The 20,217-nt window shown below is 38.9% G+C and overlaps 1 protein-coding gene across 1 annotated transcript; it reads right to left on the reverse strand.

Moving 5' to 3' along the window:
* Positions 1 to 15,261: 15,261 nt before the first annotated feature.
* NANOG (Nanog homeobox) lies at positions 15,262 to 19,431 on the reverse strand. The gene is made up of 4 exons (XM_019626158.1): positions 19,281 to 19,431; positions 16,969 to 17,228; positions 15,820 to 15,906; positions 15,262 to 15,678 (listed from the first exon to the last, which is right to left on the reverse strand). The coding sequence occupies exons 1-4, from the start codon at positions 19,429 to 19,431 to the stop codon at positions 15,262 to 15,264; spliced, it is 915 nt and encodes a 304-aa protein (XP_019481703.1).
* Between the last annotated feature and the right edge of the window lie 786 nt (positions 19,432 to 20,217).

A 20,217-nucleotide genomic window follows, 5' to 3' on the forward strand; every position in this document is an offset into this window, starting at 1 on the left:
AACATAAATACGTAGCTGCAGTGTTGCCACAGGGACGTAGAAGACAGTTCGAGGAATGTAATTGATGGTGTTGTGAATATTTTGTGGGGTGTCAGGTGGTCACGTCTTGCTAGGGAGACCGCATCATGGATGGGGAAGAGGCATGATCACTGCACTGTACACCTGAAGCTGATGTTGTATAATATTGTATGTCAACTATAAGTGAATATATATATATATATGAATATATATATATATTGTCATGGGACGTGGAGTACAGTGTGGGAGTGGAGTCAGGGGAATTGTAATAGATATGTATGATATTGGGGGGAAGTGGGGTGGTGGATTGGGGAGGGGGTTGTCACCTCGAGGAGTAAAAAGTATAACTATTGCATTGTGTTGTACAGCTGAAACTAATTCTAAAAAATGTGTATTTCATAATAAAAAATAATTTTAAAAAAATGGTTAATGTTTTAGTCCGTTTGGGCTGCTTTGACAAAATACCATGGACTAGGTAGTTCATAAACAATAGAAATTTATTTCTCATAGTTCTGGTTTGGAGGCCAAAATCCAAGAGCAGTGTGCCAGGTTGGTTGAGTGAGGGCCATCATCTGGGTTGCAGACTTCTTGTTGCATCCTTACATGGTAGAAGGGGCAAGGGAGCTCTCTCAGACCTCTCTAAAAGGGCATTAATTTCATTCATGGATTTGCCCTCATAACCTTATCACTTCCCAAAGATCCCACCAATAGCATCACATTGGGCATTAGAACTTCAACATATGAATTTGCGAGGGACACAAATATTCAGACCATAACAGTTAAGATAGCTTTTACATTTGATTAAGTCCAATTCATCTATTTTTTCTTGTGTTGTTCATCCTAATAGATTGGCAAACCTTTATATATTTGTAAAATATGAACTGTAGGCAAGAATGCAAAAATAGGAACTATGTTTACTGGTAGTAAGAGTATAAAATTGTACCACCACTGTAGAAAGCAGTTTGGCTTTATCTAGAAAAGTCAAACGTGCATGGCCCCAATTCTTCACCTTCCCCACACAACCCCCAATTCCATGCTCTCCACCAAGTGGTTTTGTAGTTCTGTTACCCCCAAAAATCATGTGTTGAAATCCTAACCCCCAAGATGATAGTATTAGGAGGTGGGGCCTTTGGGAAATGATTAAGTCATGAGGTTAGAGCTCTCATGAATGGGATTAGTGCCCTTATAAAAGTCCCCCCCACACACAAGAAAGCTTCCTTGTCCCTTCCCCCATGTGAGATTACAGCAAAAAGAAAGCTATCTATGAACTAGGAAGCAGGCTTTCATTGGACCCCAAGCCTGCCAGTGACTTGATCTTGGACTTCCAAGCCTCCAAAACTGAGCAATAAATTTCCGTTGTTTATAAGCCACCTAGTATGGCATTTTTGTTATAGCAGCCCAAAGGAACTAAGACAAGTTTATTCTACTAAAAGAGAAGGGTAGGCTTCCTTTAAAATTTAGGTTCAGCCATGTGATTTGACTTGGCCCACAGATTAACACAGAAGTAGCAGTGTGTCAGTTCTGACCCTAGGCCTTTAGAGGTCATGCCCATTACTACTTGCCCTCCTGCATATCTACTATTGCCAGGGAAAGAGCTTCCTAGGGGTAACTGCTGCAACCTTAGCCTGTCCTCCAAAATAATCAGGTGGAGATACCTTAGTCTAAACCTCAGAGAGAAGCCTAACTCAGCTAGATGTGTAGCTTGAAGCAGAGCCCAGTCCAGTCTGGACCTGCTGATCCCTAGCCCATTCAGAAATGTATGAGTGATAATAAATCATTGTCATTTTAAGTTACTGAATTTTGGTGCTGTTATGAGCAAAAGGTAGCTGATAAGATACAAATACCCGATGACCCAATAATTCCATCCTTAGCCATATACCTGAAAGAAATTTTGAATTAAATTTAGGCAAAGATAAATGCAGAGAGACCAGTTAGAAGCTACTGCAATTATCCAGGTAAGAAATTATTATAGTTTGGTACCAGTGGAAGAAGTGGGGAACAGCTATGTGCTTTTAACAAAAGATGCACCTAAAGTCTAAAGATCTGGAAACTCAAAAAAGATGTGTTTTAATTAAAAGAGAGTTATTTTACCTATATTGATATCTGAAATAGATCTTAAAACCAAAATCATAATGAGGAATAGAGGAAGATCATTAAGACAAAAGGTCCAATTCACCATGAAGATATAATAATTGTAAGTATATTGGCCAATAAAATGGCCTCACCCCCTCGCCAACATTTGATATGGTCAGTTATTTTTATTTTAGTCAAAAGACATCCATGGATGTACAGCAAATCTCACTATAGTGTTAATTTGCTGTTTGCTCATGACCAATGATGTTGATTGTCTTCTCATGTATTTATTTGCCTTGCGTATGTTTTCTTGGGTGAAATATTTTACCTGTTTTGAATTGGCTTGTTTGATTCCTTCCTTGTTGTTGAGGTTTTTTGTTTGTATGTTTATTTGTTTGTTTGTTTTTCTTATTTATTTATTTATTTTTTTAAGCTGAGCCATCCTGCCACCTGTTGGCAGCTCAGCGGCAGCTCACCTCCGGCAGGGAATTGAATCGCTGTTGCTCAGAGCTTGCACACTTGAGTGAGATCTTAACCAACTGAGCCACTCGGCCGGCCCCGTTATTGAGTTTTTTTAAAACCAGCTTTATCGAAGTTTAATTGACAAACAACAAACTGCACATAAAGGGTACAATTCGTAATTTTTGGCATATGTATACACCCGTGAAATCATCACCGCATCATGCAGGTGGGATGGGCTGGGTCAGTTTATTATGTTCTGTATCAGTAATTAAACTTTTTGAGACTCTGATTAAAGTTTTGGGCTCTACTGAGAAAAACACGCATGCACATGCCTCAAATTTTGTCCGTACTTCCAAGGAGGATCTTGACTCCCTGGACCCTTCCGTTCCCCTCTTGTCTCTGGGAAGCTCGTTATTGCTGAAAACGCCTGCCATTTATTAGACTGCTTGCTATTTTGCCTTTTTCTTTTTCTCTTCATCTCTTTCCTTTCGCTTCTGTTTGTTTTCATTCTTTTCCTTACCACAAATGCTCTGCGCATGCTTTTCCATCAAGCACTGAACTTGATGCTGGGTGTACAATGGTGAACAAGGCCTTGCTCTCCAGGAGTTTGCCAATTATTTGTGGCCATTTTCCATTAGAGAAGGCAGATTAGAAAATAGCCAATTGCAGCCTGCGCTCATTCTGAAAAGGAACCTAGAATAGAAGTGAGTCCTTGAATTAAGACTACCATGTGTCCTGTAGGTGTTAAAGGTGAACTGCTGGAATCTTCTTGGGTTCAATGATGATTTCTTATGGATTGTGCCCCATGAATTAATAACCTGCAGTTTACAGCAAATGCATGATAATGAGAAGGGTCTAATAGCTCCTAAAGCAAATTTTGTTGCTAAATTACTAAATCTTTAATTACTGCCACAGTTTCCATTCTGCTGGTCAGAGCTCTGAGGGTGGTACAAGATAAGTGGTTGAAATTTAATTTGATCTTTATACATACTGGGAAATTTACCACATAAAATGAGAAAGTTGAAGCTAAGACAAATCAAGGAAAATCCCCCACCAATTTTTGGTATTTTTTCTGGTATGCTAATTCCAAATTATGCAGAAAGGAAAACATAATAGTTTAAAATGAACTAAGTGAGAGTAGGCTGTTATCCTGACCCTTGGGGTAAGCACCACTAATACAAAGTGGATTTATCTTAGGTCTGAAAAGAGTGGACCAAATTTTTCTAGGGTCCAAATAAGAAGCAGTAACAATGAAGCCACACATACAGAGGGGCAAACAGACATACCGGGTCAGTTTATGATTCCTACCTGAAAACAATACCTTTCTGACAATACCTCAAATATGAAGTTTCCTTGACATCTGAAAGAAATAAGGTGTCAGGGGTTTTACCATAAGCACACTTGGCCAAACCCTGGCACCCCTCCTCTTCTGGTCTCAGGATCTGTATTCCTCTAGATCAGCGGTTCTCAACCTGTGGGTCACGACTCCTTTGGGGGTCGAATGACCCTTCCACAGGGGTCGCCAGGTACTCGTATGTGGGCATATCTGCATGTGGGCCTGGAGACAGATAGAGGAGCGGTGTCTAGGTTCCTAAGACCATCAAAAATATGTGTTTTCCAATGGTCTTAGGCGACCCCTGTGAAAGGTTGAGAACCGCTGCTCTAGATCCTTCTAAGAAAATGCCAATTATCTGTGGAAAAGGACCACAGAAACAAATGAAAAATAAAACATTTTCATTTATCAGAACTATGGTATTGAAGGTAAACAAAAATGCTTTTCAGACAGAAGCTAGGGACCAGCAACTCAGGCTTTTAAATTAAAATTATAAGTTCTCCCTTATATACACAAATATACCAAAGACCCACTCCAAGATTTGCCTAATGTTAAGTAGAGAAAGAAGGCTTCATGACACTGGCAAGGAAGATCAGACATTTGATGCTTAGCAGGTAAGAAAAGGTGGACCTTATCATACATAAATTAGCAAACTCCAAGAAGGTTATTGGAAAGGTATACTGATAACATATATTAGAAGAGAGGTCAAATATACATTTGAAAACAAAAGGAATAACACTGTTTACAAGAACAAATAATATAATGTTGAATATCTATAAAGATATGATGATGTTTGTCCAAGGGAGTTAAACATTAACCATCTTTTCTGTTAATTGAATTTTTATCTTCATACATGTGTTATCGTTATTACGGAAAGGTTGATTACTTCCTTGTAGTCTAGTAAAATAAGGACTGATAATTGCCATTGGATTTAGAAATATAGAGATCATTCGTGATCTTTTTCTTTTTTTAAAGATTTTATTGAAGAATTGGGGGATGGGAACAGCGCTGGGGAGTTGGGGGAAGGGGAACAGACAAGTTGCTGTCGTTTTGTTTTTCAGTCTAGTTGTGGAGGACATTGCTTCACTGGCCCAAGTTGGCACCATCATTGCACTCTTCCCGAGAGAGGCAGATCAGTTGCCAGCTTCTGGACTGCCGCTCACGGCGGCTGCTGGACGCTCACACTGGCTGCTGGCTACACATGGTAGCCCATGGCAACCCACTGCAGCAGGGGCTGCAGCCTACACCGTCGCTGGCGACTCAAGGCAGCCCAGCTCCAAGCTGAGCTGTTATTCAGCATCTATCTTAGCTGTAGAGGGCAGTGTCACTGGCCCTCATATGTGGGATCCGAACTGGGGCCCTCTGGCGTCCCAAGCCAGCTCTTAACCAACACGCCACTCGGCTGGCCCGAGCATGCACTCTTGACAACAAGGCTGCCAGGTTCGACTCCGGCATGGGATGGTGGCTACGCCCACCTGCAACTAAGATTGAACACAGCACCTTGAGCTGAGCGGCCACGAGCTGCCATCGGTAGCCAGAGGGCAACGGACTTGGAGCTGAGCTAGCTGTGCCCTCCACAACTAAGATTGAAGGACAACAACTTGGCTGTTCCCCTTCCCCAATTCCCCAAAAAAATCTTAAAAAAAAAAAAAAAGTTCTCATTATAAGAAAAAAGAAACGCGTAACTACATAATATAATGCATGCTAACTACTGATTGTGGTGATCATTTCACAATATATAAAAATATCCAATCATTATGTTGTACACCTGAAACTAACATAATATGTCAATAATACCATCATTAAAAAATAAAAATAGGGCCGGCCGAGTGGCGCAATGGTTAAGAACTGGCTTGGGACGCCAGAGGGCCCCGGTTCGGATCCCACATATGAGGGCCAGTGACACTGCCCTCCACAGCTAAGATGCTGAACAACAGCTCAACCTGGAGCTGGGCTGCCGTGAGTTGCCTGCGACAGCGTAGGCTGCAGGCCCTGTGGCAGTGGGTTGCCATGTACCATGTGTAACCAGCAGCCAGCATGAGTGGCCAGCAGCCGCAGTGAGCGGCCGTCCAGAAGCCGGCGACTAATCTGCCTCACCCGGGAAGAGTGCAATGATGGTGCCAACTTGGGCCAGTGAAGCAACGTCCTCCACAACTAGACTGAAGAACAAAAGGACAGCAACTTGTCTGTTCCCCTTCCCCCAATTCCCCAGCGCTGCTTCCATACCCTCAATTCCCAATAAAAATCTTTTTTTAAAAATTAAAATTAAAATTAAAAAAAATAAAAATAAAAAATGAACAGGGTCTATAGCAAACAGCAATGCTTAATAGACATTTATTAACAAATGAGTGGATTTATGGAAATAATTATGTTGTGGGTTTGGTCATAGTCTCCCTTATTTTGGAATAGATCATTTGGGTTTGTGTTTTATTCCATACTTCTTTTTTTTTTTATCCCTCCCCCATCTTCCTGATGATATATTGAAACAAGATGAGACTGATACACTTTTCTTTAACCCCATAACAATAGATCTCTTTTCTGCTTGTCTTCAGCAATTTGTACCTCCATTACAGTACCTAATCACACTCTGCCAAGAACATTTGCATGTTTACTTCACTACTTGGTTAAAAACCACTATGAGTCACTTGTAAAAACAAGTGTCATTTCCTCTAAGCTTTTTAATTAGATTTTTTTCCTCTCTGGACCTCCAGTTGGAGACCTCCATTCATCAAGCATGTCTGTTATATCTAATCACCATTGTTCGTTGATCTCCATATTGAACCACATGCACCTGAGGAATATGTCTAGGCATCCATTCTCTGACAGGGAGTAGGAAACTTCCCAAATGTTCTAAAACAGGAGATCGGTGAGCCCAGAGCAACAGTGGACCACTAGGGGGAGATGTCACCAAGTGAGCTTCATGCTGGCTTCCAAGCCTTTGCCCAAAGCAAACTATCTGGATAATATGTGAAGGGAAGTCTGTTTAAAATGCTTCTGAGATCTTCCCAGCTTTTTGTCTGCGTGTAAGTAACTTCAGCAGCCCTCTTGGTACCCAGAGTAACCATAAGCAACATTAGTGATCAGAGTTTTGGTGTCTGAATACCATTCCTTACTAAAAGTTACCAAGGCTCTTTGGAGAAATGGCAATTCCAGGTGATGTGTAAAATGGGTGAGTGACCAGCTGTACCAAAAAAATAAACTCTATGACCAATGTTCTCTCAACCAAAATACATAAGCACTAACTTGAAGAAACTTCTGCTGTCCTAAGATGGTATAACTTGAACATTAAAAAAGAATGACCGATTGGCCAAACTAGTGTAAACTTGTGCAAAAATTAGTTACATGACTCTAGCAGAATTTTTTTAAATACATAACTGATTTTAAAATAACAGATTTATTTTATATTTCCCTCGATTGGGGTAAAATAATTATTAAATATTTCTTAAAAGTATTTTTAAAGTTTTTTTTTTTCATTGGGGAACAGCGTGTTTTTCCAAGAGCCATCAGCTCCAAATCAAGTAGTTGTTTCAATCTAGTTGTGGAGACCACATCTCAGTGGCCCACGTGGGGCTCGAACCAGCAACCTTGGTGTTATGAGCACTGCCCTCTAATCAACTGAGTTAGCCGGCTGCCCCTAAGTTATTTTTTTGTTGTGTTTAACTCTAGAACAATAACACAGAACTTAGTTGTCGATTCTTGAAGATGTTCATCCCAATTTGCCCAGGTTTGTTTCAAAACGAGGAAGCCTGGTTTAGCATCTGTGACTTTCCTGAAACAAATGTAACGGTGTACTTACTGTGATCTTGATTCCTGGCTTATTATAAAAAGATATAACTAAGGAACAGCCAGATGGAAGAGATTGCTAAGGGCAACGCATGTGGGAAGGGGGCGGAGCTTTCATGCCCTTTCCAGGAACCCCACTCTCCTAGCACTTCCAAATGTTCATCAGACCAGAAGCTCCTCCAGCAGGATTTTTTGACAGACAAGTGAATTTGAATTGCCATACGTAAGTATCATCCAGGGAACTTGTTAAAAATGTATATTCTTGGGCCCTAAACCCAGGGATTCTACTTCTGTGTTTGTGATGATTCCTCAGAATCTGCATGTTAGAAAATCTCCAAAGATCATTTTTATTAGGGTGGAATATTAGAGAAACATGATAGGATAGGCTAATGTGAGCCATTAAAAGGTTTTGAGGAGTCACATACTTAGATTTGCAGATTATTCTCCCTGTATTCTGAGGAGGAAATTAAAAAGAAATAGAGATTTTGATGATTAAGTCTACAAACATGGTTCCAGATCAGGATCCACTGGGAAACAGTGTAGCAGAGGGTACATCTGGGGCTTTGGAATCAGGTAATTAAGGGTTTGAATCTATGATTTTACCACACACAACCAGTACCACATTTGACAGGTTGCTTAAACTGTTGTCTTCTTTTTCATTATAGAAAAACAGTTATAATAATAATATCTCCCTTATATGAATATTCGGGGGATTATAAAAAAACTTATTACACACTAGTTGCTCAATATTAGTAGCTTACATGGAAACTTGTTGATTGGTTTGGAATATATTTAAGAGGTAGACATGGCTAGTAACTATTTGGATATGGTAGGTGAAGGAAAGGAAGTATCCTCAGATAAGTGCCAGGCTTCTGGCTATGATGATTGTAGTGCTATGAACCAGAACAGAAAATGCTTTAAGAGGAGAGGGGGGGAAGATAATGGGTTTGATTTTAGACATTATTAGGCTTGAGATGCCACTACATTTCCATAACAATTGTGGTTACCATTTACTGCGTGCCTCTCTGGGAGGTCTTTTATCACAGCAGAGTAAGAAAATTATTATGCATAATTGTTTTACAGACAGGAAACTGAATCTCAGAATCAGGTTAGTGTGAATGCAGATACCAAGCAGGCAGATATGTCTGGGGTCTGGGCACTGCAGACTGTTAAACTGCAGATACAGATTTGGGAACAATCAGTTCAGAGGTATAGAGGTGCTAGTGAAAAACAATGGCAAAGCAAGTCGACTGAGAACAGAATAGGTCTGATGACAGAATCCTGGGGAATACCACTGTTCAGTGTTAGCAGAGGAAGAGAAGCCGGTAAAAAGTCTGAAAGGTAAAGATGAGAGAGGCATTCACATGCCTAGGCAACAGAGAATTGTTTTTTAAAAGAGTGTGATGTGATATAAATATATGCTAAAAAGGAGCTGTTGTCAACATTCTGAAATGAAGAGAAGTTCAATATAAAAGTATAGCTAAGATGATGGGTTCTGGAGTCAGCTCTTCTTTGTCCATTGTCCATTGGGAAGTCATTATTTATGCTCTGACCCTCAGCATCTGTAATAGGATCTCGTCTTGTTTTATGAAGATTAAATGAGAGTGCAGTTAAAGTACTTATCACAGTATGGTCACATAGTTGCTCTAAATGTTAGTTTAGAAAAGTGTCAAGTAAAATAATATCTAATGTCAAAGGATTTAATCATTTATCTTATCTCCAAGAAGATAGGCACTGTATCTATTTTGCTCATCTCAACACCTCACCAAACAAGTATCTGTTGAATGAACTAATGAAGGATAGATTTTGAGGTGATTTTTAAATTTTAGCTTGATTACAATGGTTTGTTAAGGACAGAAAATGGATTACAGTGTATTGAAGAGGGATGGAGCAGTTTCTCAATGGAGACAGGGGTTACAGTCAACTCAGGCTGTGAAGGGAAGGCAACAGAACAACACTGGATGTGCTATTTAAACTTCCTGAAGGAGGGAGGGATAGACTGGAAAATAAAAACAAACTTCCTGAGATCCAGTTTCTGTACATATATCAATAGATGATAGATATAACTCAGAGTGTAGCTTAAGGATCATGAGACATAAAATCTATATTTTCCCATGTAAGAGGGTGCTATATAAATGTAAAGTATTCCTATAAGTATTTTTCATCAAGTTGAAACTCACTCTATTTTTCACTATTCTTTTGGAAGTTGCAAGTGGCATAAGAGCCACTGACAGTTAAGAACAATCATATTTCTCCAATCCTGATAAAGACTGATGTAGCAGATATTTAAACAAGGGCTTTTTCTCCATAGTGTAGTCTCGATAGATAAAAGGAACCATTTTTATTGACCGAATGAGACAGGAATCAGTCAGGGAACCAGTGGGAATGAACACACTTGTATTTAATGGTTCATTGAACAGCACTGAAGGAATCCGCAAAGCCTTGCACAGTTTGGGGAATATTGAGTTATGATTGTAGGGTTAAGTGGCTGACAAAGGGTGAGGGACTTAAGTGAGATGCAGGATCTAGGGGAGGCTAAAAATTAGGGAAGATTTAGAGTTGCAGAGAGAATGGAACTGTGTGGCTTATCTAGTACAATGTGCATTTACTGTATTGTCTGAGTGTTCATTTTGACTATGGAAGAGAAACCAAATGAAATTTATAAAACACATAAGGCACATTAACTATAGATAAGTTAGTAACCAGTAAGACACGTTAGATTTAGATAAGCAGACACATGTGCACACAACACAGAAATGGAAGGAGCAAGAGGCACTTAATACTCTTCTTTAGCCTAACACTAAATATCCTTATGCTCCAGAGGCATTTTAAATCCTTAACTCTTAAATTGGCCAACCATTGGTGACGCCCATTCCAACCCCACAAGTATTCTGACCAACTAGTGAAAATAAATTTCGTAGCTCTTCTTCAGGCTAAGGAGAGCTACTTTTGTGGCCAGAAATACTTGCCCTTGGTGTCTCAGATTGAGCAAGCCTGTGTGATTGTGTCCACATACCTTCTTTCTGCAGAAGCCTTGCCCTAATTCAATCACAAGTTCTCATCCTCAATCCTTGTCCTTGGTTTTTGTAACCACATCATGCATCAGAGAGATGGGTCACACGAACATTACGCCGACCCTTTCTATCCCACTTGCACCCTAACCTAAGTGCATAGCGTGACCCAGCCCATTCTCCATGTTTTGTGCCATGTGTTTCATTAATTTGATTCTAGCATCTTAATTTGATCTGTGAGTTTTTCTGTTCAATTGTTTGCTTGTGTATATGGAGGTAGTGCTACCTTTGCATTAAGTCATTTCGCAGGAACTTAACCTTCTAAAATTCTCAAGGACACCTTCTAGGCGTTTAAATCAACCACCAGGAATTGCTTAAGGAGAAACACCACCAGCTGCTTCTTTTCTTTTTTTTTTTTCTGCTGGTTCTTTTCAATCAGGTTACACTTCAACCTCACACCAAGGAACCTATTCAAATGCCTACATTTCGATATCCTTAGTCAACCAACTTCCTGTGCCAGAAGCTTTTGTCTGTCCCAATTGCCTTTTTTATTTAACAAATTCCCTTATCTCCTGCTTGAGGCAAAGCTCACATGGCCCTAGTAGCACAATATTTACTAAATGCCCTCCCCCACTTTGCTGCCCCTGTCTGGCAGTCGCCTGCCTTTACCTTGGGTTTGCAGTCATGGCCTGTTTTTCCCCCTGCGGATACCAAGTTTTCTGAATAGTACGGTCAGTCAGAGCAGAATTAAACTTGTCCTTTATCCCAAGAATTGGATGCTTGAAATTCACTAAGCAAAGTATATACTCCTCCCACTTCTGAGCTTTGAATCCAGACTGTGATATTCAGAAGACCTGGGCCATTCCATCCAGTGTGCTTCTCCCCTTCAGGTACAAACTGAAGTGGAAATACAAGCTGAAAATCAACACAAAGTAGTTTTTAAAAGCTAAAATATAATAATGAAAATATGACATTGGAAGTAACAACCACCTCCTTTTGGGAGGAGAATGGAGAAGGATTTTTTAAGGGATGTGAAAAGATGGAGAAACTGGACGGTGAATTTATAATTAATTTCATTTTCAACTTATCTCCTCCTATACTAGTATATTATATATTCTTGGTGATCCTGTGACCAAAGGGCTAAGCTGAAAAGCTTTAAATTGGGTTTGTACCTCTCCTAACTCTTTTTAGGAAATCTCTTCCGGCTTTTATGGTGGCTTACTTATACAGATAGTGAATTTGGCTCTGAGTTTTATTAGCTTAATTCTCAAAAAGCAAATTTTTTTTACCGTCTTAGGTATTCACTACACATTTAAAAAAAGTTTTTAAGAACATATAGACTATAACTTGTGTTTTTTAAATCACTGTTATCTAATAGTGCTTTAATACATTAGCCAATTAACGAGTTCTCATCTAACCATGAAATCAGCAAGAATAAAAGGAATGGCCAATCCAAAAATAGTGTGCAATTTCAAGTATGAATTTCAGTTTCCATGGTTTATGAAAACATTTTTCTACATTTTAAAACATGTCTTAACATATTTAAATTAAGCGACAAAATGTTAATAGCAACATAATTTGTGGTAGCAAATAACCAAAACAGAAACAGCTAAAGTTGTAGTACATATGTAAGATGTCATATTATACAGCAATTGAGTCAGATCTAAATATACTGATATGGAAAGATATCTATGATATATTTTTAAGTAGAAAAAGCAGGCTGCAAAACAAAATGCAAGATATAATTTCATATTTGGATGGGGGAAATGTGTTATAATTCTGTATCATGTGCATGCATAAAAATGTCTAGAAAGACATCTAAGTTATGCTAACAAAGTTAACTGTATATAATTATCTTGGTTTAATATATTACAAATAGGTTGGTTTTTTTTGTGTTTTGTTTTTTTTAAGGTGGTGACTAAAGTCACACTGAGATGTTAGGAAGAACCAAAAAACTTAATTTTTCCCTTCTTCAACTACCTGAATTTTACTCTTTTCTTCATATCAGAAATGTTTTGGTAGAGAATATTTGAGAAAGAAACCATCTAAACCTTGGCTAATATATTTAAGGAAAATAGGGAATCTTATTGTTTTTAAATGTAATTAATTTTTAGGATCTTTCCAAATAAATACTTGGTGCCAAAAAAATGTATTCAAATGGACACTTTGGTCAACGGTGCTCAAGCAGTAGTTCTCCATAATCAGAAGTGTCTTGACGCTGATAACCACTTTGAGCACCTCTTGTAGTAGCGAAAGTCAAACGTGACTTGTATTCATCTTTTGTTATCGTTATATAATTTTAAGTTTTCTATTCTTAAAATGTGTATACATTTTTTTGGCACCCTCTGTACATCTCTAAATTCTGACATTCAAAGGAGTTGAAGATGTAATAAGTGGGGGGAAAAATGGCTTTTGAAAAAGGATTTGTGGTATAATCTTATGTCTCCATTAAAATTCACATAAAACCACCCATATTATATATACTAAAATATCTGTAGGAGTAGTGTTTATCACTGAAGAGATTACTAGATTCACTTCATTATGTATTTCTCTTCTCTATTGCTTAAATTTGTTTTTAATAACAAGTTTCTTCTAGTTTTGCAATCAAAATGTCCAATCTTTTAAAAAGATAAATCAAGGGCCGGCCGAGTGGCTCAGTTGGTTAAGAGCTCACTCAAGAGTGCAAGCTCTGAGCAACAGCGGTTTGATGCCCGGCCCAAGCTGAGCTGCCGCTGAGCTGCCGCTGAGCTGCCGCTGAGCTGCCGCTGAGCTGCTGCTGAGCTGCCAACAGGTGGTAGGATGGCTCAGCTAAAAAAATAAAATATAAGTGAAAAAGGCAGGTGACAGGAACAGTGAGATCGGTTTTTTAAGTCACACTCAAATCTGCTAAAAGGTGGTGACTTACAGAATGGCATTTCGTGTACTATTTTCATTGTTCAGTGAATGCTTTCTGTTTCCATTATCTACTTGGTCCATAATAAATATAGTGCTTGGCACAAAACTCAAATATCTTGACAGTTGAAAAAAAATAATGTGTTATCCTTAGGTCTTGGCAGAAATTATCCCTGACTTCCTTCCTCTTTTGTCAAATGTCTAGATAATTGTATTAGATAAGATTATAGAGCAACATTGGAAAATTAGAGGAACCATAAGGAAAATGACCAAGAAAACTGCTCTGGTTATTCTCTGCATCTCTGCTGCTTCAGAAAGCCAGAGTGTTTCCATTGAACAAGAAGGCAGAGTAGTGAATGAAAAGTGCTCCTAATCAGATCAATTTGAGGCAAGCCAGGATGGGAAAAGGACAGTAGAAAAAGGGTTAGTATTGTTTATAGAGGGTTGCTTACATCCTTCTAAGCTGATAAGTTTACCTGGGGGGTGGGGGGGTGGGGGTAAATCTACTTCAAACTAGCCCTAGAATTTACTTAATATATTGGTCTCTAGTCCAATTTTTTAAAATGTTAACATTAACACATTTGTAGATTCATACATTAAAATGACACATTAAATTGTACTGTCTACAAATTTAAGTATCATAAAAATAAAAGCTGGCATTTTATTAGTGTTTAAAAAGAATTTATTTCAACATAGTTCCTTCTATCAGGGTATAACTGTACTGAAGAGCAGTCACAGAACCTTTCAGGACTTATAGGGTGAGAATCCATTATTTGCCTCTTTCCCAGATGCCCTTTGTTCAGCCCCTTTAGAAACCTAGGAGCTCTGCTTATCACTTTCCCTAGTCCAAATCTTCCAGATGGGGCACTCTTCTTCAACTGCAAATAACTACAAATTCTGTTTTAATATTACACACACAAGGAGAAAATGTTTGTTCAGGTTTAGTCAATCAGTCACATGGGTTTGTATCCCTGGTTACTTTTCCTTTACTCATTTCTAAGATAGTAAGTAGTCTTCCCAATGACTAGAGAAGGTTTCAGTTACAATATCCCCCCACATCAAAAATGCAAATAGACCCATGTTTAGCAAATTTTTACTCCTTGGGCCACTGGGTGAAATCAGAGTAGAGACAACTAAAGGTAAAATAGATGTTTTATTTATTTGTACTTAAACTTATAAACCAACCAGCCAAATTGGTACTATTGTCATAATACAGTAAAGTACAAAAACATCTTTTACAAATACTTAAGTAATAAACAAATTAGAGGTTGTAGTAAAACAGCAAAAGGGGCCGAGGAAATCAATGAAGCACATTATAGCTCATTAACCTCTCACCTGAGTTGAAGATTTTTTAACAAGGTTCCCAACCCCAGAAAAATGAATAATCCTTCATCACACATCTTCGTACTTTTACTTTCTATTCTCGAAATAAGATTCTAGGTCCTAAAGATATCCAAAATATTATTCTATCTAGTTATCTATAGCCAGAGACACCTTTTATCATTTTGTCTGCAGCAGCAAGGCTACAGAAACCTCGTTGGTTAGACTCCAGTTATACCCCATTCCCACCCCCCAAATTGACGCAATAAGCATAATAAGAAAGAAGCAGGATACCAAGGCAGAGATACATAGAAAAATCCTAGAAGTGATACAGTCATTGCCCAGATTGATTGCATAATATACCCATCGTCACATAGCGTCAGGCTGTATGTTCATGGAGTAATTTGGGAACAAATCCATGATTTGCTGGGTACTATAATACCTAGGGTTTTGCTGCATCACCTCATAGCTTTCCCCAGCAGTTTCCAAAGCGGCCTCCAAATCACTGACAGGTCGATTTTGCTGGAACTGGATCTGGGGCAGCAGGGCTTCCTCCCCACAGCCGTAGAACTGATTGTTCCAGGCCTGGTTGTTCCAAGACTGGTTATTCCAGGCTGGGGGGCACCAGGTCTGACTGTTCCAGGAATGGTAGCTCCAAGATTGGTTGTTCCAAGTTGGGTTATTGCAGGTCTGGTTGCTCCACACTGAAAAGTTTCCAGAAGTGTTCACCAGGCATCCCTGGTGACAGGAAGACAGGCCTGGGTACTCTGCAGTTGCTGAGCTCTTCTGAAAAAGAATAGTGGGTCAACTAACTGACAGGGTACAAGGAAATCAGAATTGTCTGTGCCTGGGTTTGTATGCTTCAGCAATGGACAAAACTAAAAAGCCACTTGAAAGGAAAGAGTAGAAAAATAAGTTTCCTGTTACCCGAGTCATACAGTCGCTGTTCTCTGGCCAGTTGTATTTCTGCCACCTCTTACATTTCATCCTCTGGTTCTGAAACCAGGTCTTAATCTGCAGGAAACAGATGACAAGAAAACACAAAATTCTAGAAATATAGATATGCTAGGGAGCAAATATTATTAACATTTTCCCCCTAATAACTACAACTATCTAAAGCTCAGGAGCAAAATTTGAATTTCTAGAGCCCTTTTTAAAATCTTGAACCAATATACTATGAATGAATATTCAAGCCTCTCAAGTCAGTTGGCTGATTTTTAATAAACCTAACTAGTTAGAGACAACACACTGCAAATCTACTGACAAGGAAGTGCACATTTAAATATCTGCTCATCTCTCTTTGGTTTACCCATGCCATTAGTCAGTTAAAGGTAATTAATCTGTTTGCAAAAAAGCCTCCCCTATATAAGCACATTACATTTTCATAATACTGGTGGTATTTTAACTCAAGAATTAAGAAATACACCACTAGGACAACTGTTTAGAAAATATCAAGTTATAGTGTGACACACAATAAAATTTCCACATGGTTTATAAGCTTAAGTTAGAAAATGAGAACACTGGAAGACCAGAACAGTACATATTATAAAATTACGGAATAGAGGACTTTCTAAGTATGGCACCAGTAATAGAAAACCATAAAATGTTTCACTGAAAAAAATGCCAATAAATGTATGAAAAATGATTAACCTCATTAACAACCAAACGCACACATAAAAACCAAAGGTACAATTTTTATTTTAATGAGAACTAGTGTTGGTTCAGGGACTGTCTTAACCTGAAGACAGGAGTGTGTGTGTGTGTGTGTGTGTGTATACATACACACACACACACACATATATATGTATATATATATATATTCTTTGATTAAGGTGAAATTGGAAATATTTTCACAATTTTGGTTTGTGCAATAGGAGAAAATGTTAAATAAATTATGACACATTCACACAATAGACTTAATGAAAGAAAGATGGTTATGAAACACGTTACAAAAACATTTGGTTTTCATATTGAAAATAAATTCTTTGTAGGAGACTGCATAGAAAGAGAGCAGTGCTAATCTGCAAATTAGTTTTATTTTTATTTCTTATTGCAAAGACAACAAAACAACTCTACCTGTTTGTAGCTAAGGTTCAGAATTTTGGAAAGTTCTTGCATCTGCTGGAGGCTGAGATATTTCTGTCTCTGAAATCTCTCATTGAGTATACCGAGTTGGGCCTGTGAGAAGACGGTTCTGATCTTCTGTTTCTTGACCTGGACCTTCCTTTCCTCCTTCACGGTTTTTTCTACAGAAGTAGGTAGTGTTACGCTGGGACTGGTGGAAGAATCAGGGCTGTTCTGCATAAGCAGATCCATGGAGGAAGGAAGAGGAGAGACTGCTGGGAATAAAATGATACTTGTCTCTAAAACTTTGCAGTTATTAAATTTGCAAATTTATTGTTTTCAAGCATTTTTCAAATCCTCACAACATCAGAGCAAGGTAGTAACAATTCTTAAGTCACCCTGAATACTTTGTCAATCTTTGTACAATCCGGTATGTGTACCAGTGTCACCATTTCACATATAATGGACGAGGCTAATTTGTTGGGGAATGGATTGGGACTCAAACCTCGTTGACTACATACGCTGCGGCTGTTTATAAAGGTCAAAACGTATTACTTGACTCCCACCTACCGTTTCCCTCTGTAACTTTCCTTTTGTAATCGTGATCATAACCTAATTTTTTTAACTAATATTCAGGTTCTTGGAAGTCTATAAAATCAACAGTTTACTGCCGAGTTCTAAATATGAGGACTAACAAACAGGTCATGTGAATTTTGATAGGCTTCTATTTCAACCCAGACTTTCCCTTGATTAACTCTGCGACCTTCTCCAAAAGTATTCCTCGCTCACTGAGTTTCTTCATTGATTAAAATGAGGTCACAGATAAAAATTGTCTAGCACAGGACCTGGCATATATTGACTTGGTAAATGAAAATTAATTTCCTGTGTTACTTAGATTTAGTAGGCACTTCAATTCTTATTTGCACTGAGGAATTCCCAGTGCTTAACTCCAAGTCTACCCTAGTCATGGTATGAATGCACAGGCTTTAAAAGGCAAAAATTCACAGCATCGTGCTTCTTGCAAGTAGATCTAAGGAGGAAAGTCCTCAACTAATGGCATTTAAGTAGGGTGTGTTCTAAAAAGTATCTATACAAACTTGCACTGACTTGCTAAGGTGGACATGCTCACTTGCTCATTCCCAAGATATTTCTCACAATCCAGTGCTGTATTTTCAATGTTTGAGATTATCAAAGGACATTAACACAAAGTTTAGGAAAACAGGGTAACATTAAAATCTAACACTCAAATGTAGCAGTTATTTTGTTTACTTATTCCTTCTCCACAACTTAGTTTTATTGCAAAAATGTGAATAGTTTTCAAGCTACCATTTTTTTAGTAGGTTAAAAATGGCACTCTTAAGGAAAAAGTTGATTTACCTTTTTATTTTTAACAACTACCGCCAAATTGATTCCCAAAAAAAGTAGTACCAGCTTCACAGTATCCCGAGCACCCCCCACACCCCCAGTTATCATTTAGAAGCCAAAGTGTTGATTTAGGAGATTGAAACATAGCATGTGCTCACAGAGCTATCCAATACCACTCACACCCAAAGGGTGGGAGAAAAGCCAACTACTACTGTTGTAGAGGTAAAACATTTCAACAAGGTAAGATTCATGTAATTAGCCACGCCATTTCTGGCACTCCCGGAAGACACGAACCAGAAAGGTGATGCTCACCACTCAAACCCTTGCCCTCACCCCAAGTTGTGATGTTATGACTTCTGGCTTAGCAATATTTATTGTTACTGTGTGCCCGGCACGATGTCAAAATTTATGCATCAGCTTATTTATCACAACACATTTGTGTTTCCACAGTGCCTACACATGTTAAGGTCTCAAATACTGGGGGTGCCAAAAAAATGTACACAAGTGGACACTTTGGTCAGCGTTGCTCAAGCAGTAGTTCCCCGTAATCAGAAGCGTCTGGACGCTGATGGTAACCACTTTGAGCACCTCTTGTAATTGCAGAAATCAAACGTGACTTGTACTCATCTTTTGTTATCGGTGTACATTGAGTATTACAATTTTAATAGTTTTCTCCTTTCTTAAAATGTGCATACATTTTTTTGGCACCCTCTGTATGCGGTATGCATTTGATCTGCTGAGTCGCGTGTCCCTAGTTTCAGACAACAACTGACACCTAGGACATAGGTGAAAGGACACGCGCCAAGTTACAATTGAAAGAGAGGTGTTGCAAGGATTAATAGATCACACCAGGTTCTACTAATGGGCTATAATTGCTCAAGAAGGAAAAGGATGGCCCATACCCCACTTCCCTTCTCTTTTAAGGAACTCAGGCTTACAAGAATTCAATTTTTTCTTACCAGTCTCCGTGTGGGGTGTCTCAGCAGGTGACATTTGCAAGGATGCATAATGTTCTTCAGGCCCAGAAATCTCAGGCACTGGTGAAGGTTCCCTGGAATTGGATGCTTTGGGGCAAGGCGGGCTTTGGGGAGAAGCCAGATCCACACTCATGTTGCTGAGTTGAAGGAGAGAGAAAAAAACCAACCAGCTAGGTTGTAAAGAAATGCCCAGGTTTAAGTATCTAGGTAGAAGAGCTTAGAGAAATAACGAAGGTCTCCAGATGTGGAAGTATCAAAAAGACGGAACAGAGTCACCTTTGCAGTAACAGGATCCAACCAACTCTATCTAGCAAAAGGTGAGAATTTTGTAGGCTCTAGATTTATAAGGAAGGCTCAACCAAATTTAGACCCGCCCCTCCTGGCAGCCCCACACCCACACCCACACCCACATCCACACACACCCTTGCGAATTCTCAGTTAATCCTGTCTGCCAGTCTCACCATGGCCATTGTAATGCAAAAGTAGCTGTGGAATAGCCCAGACTGGGTGAAGAACGAGAAAACGGGCCATGGAACCTGGAGATAAAATAAACCGAGCAATTAAATACTTCTAGATTCAGCATGTTTCCACCTTTAAAAATCAAAGATGTACCTCCACTAACTGGCTACCTCAGGTGATTGAAACTCCCAGTAACAATTAATTTCTAGATTTTGAGACCCCCTTAGGGTCTTGAAATAAGGCTAGTTATGCAGATACTTAAGCTTGCTGCATTTTCGTCTTTGATTCACCCTGAGGTCACAATAAAACATACTGCGTGTTGCTAGGGCATCAATTGATGTTAAAAATAGTACTTGTTTTTAACTTCCGCTGGAGTTCTTTCTAGTTTTTTAGCCTTCAGAAAGACAAGCTAGTTTTAAACAAAAGCCAGGGAAAAAATGCTGAGATCTGCTAACCTGGC

This window comes from Hipposideros armiger, unplaced genomic scaffold (genome assembly GCF_001890085.2).
Source record: "Hipposideros armiger isolate ML-2016 unplaced genomic scaffold, ASM189008v1 scaffold_662, whole genome shotgun sequence".
Lineage (NCBI taxonomy): Eukaryota > Metazoa > Chordata > Mammalia > Chiroptera > Hipposideridae > Hipposideros > Hipposideros armiger.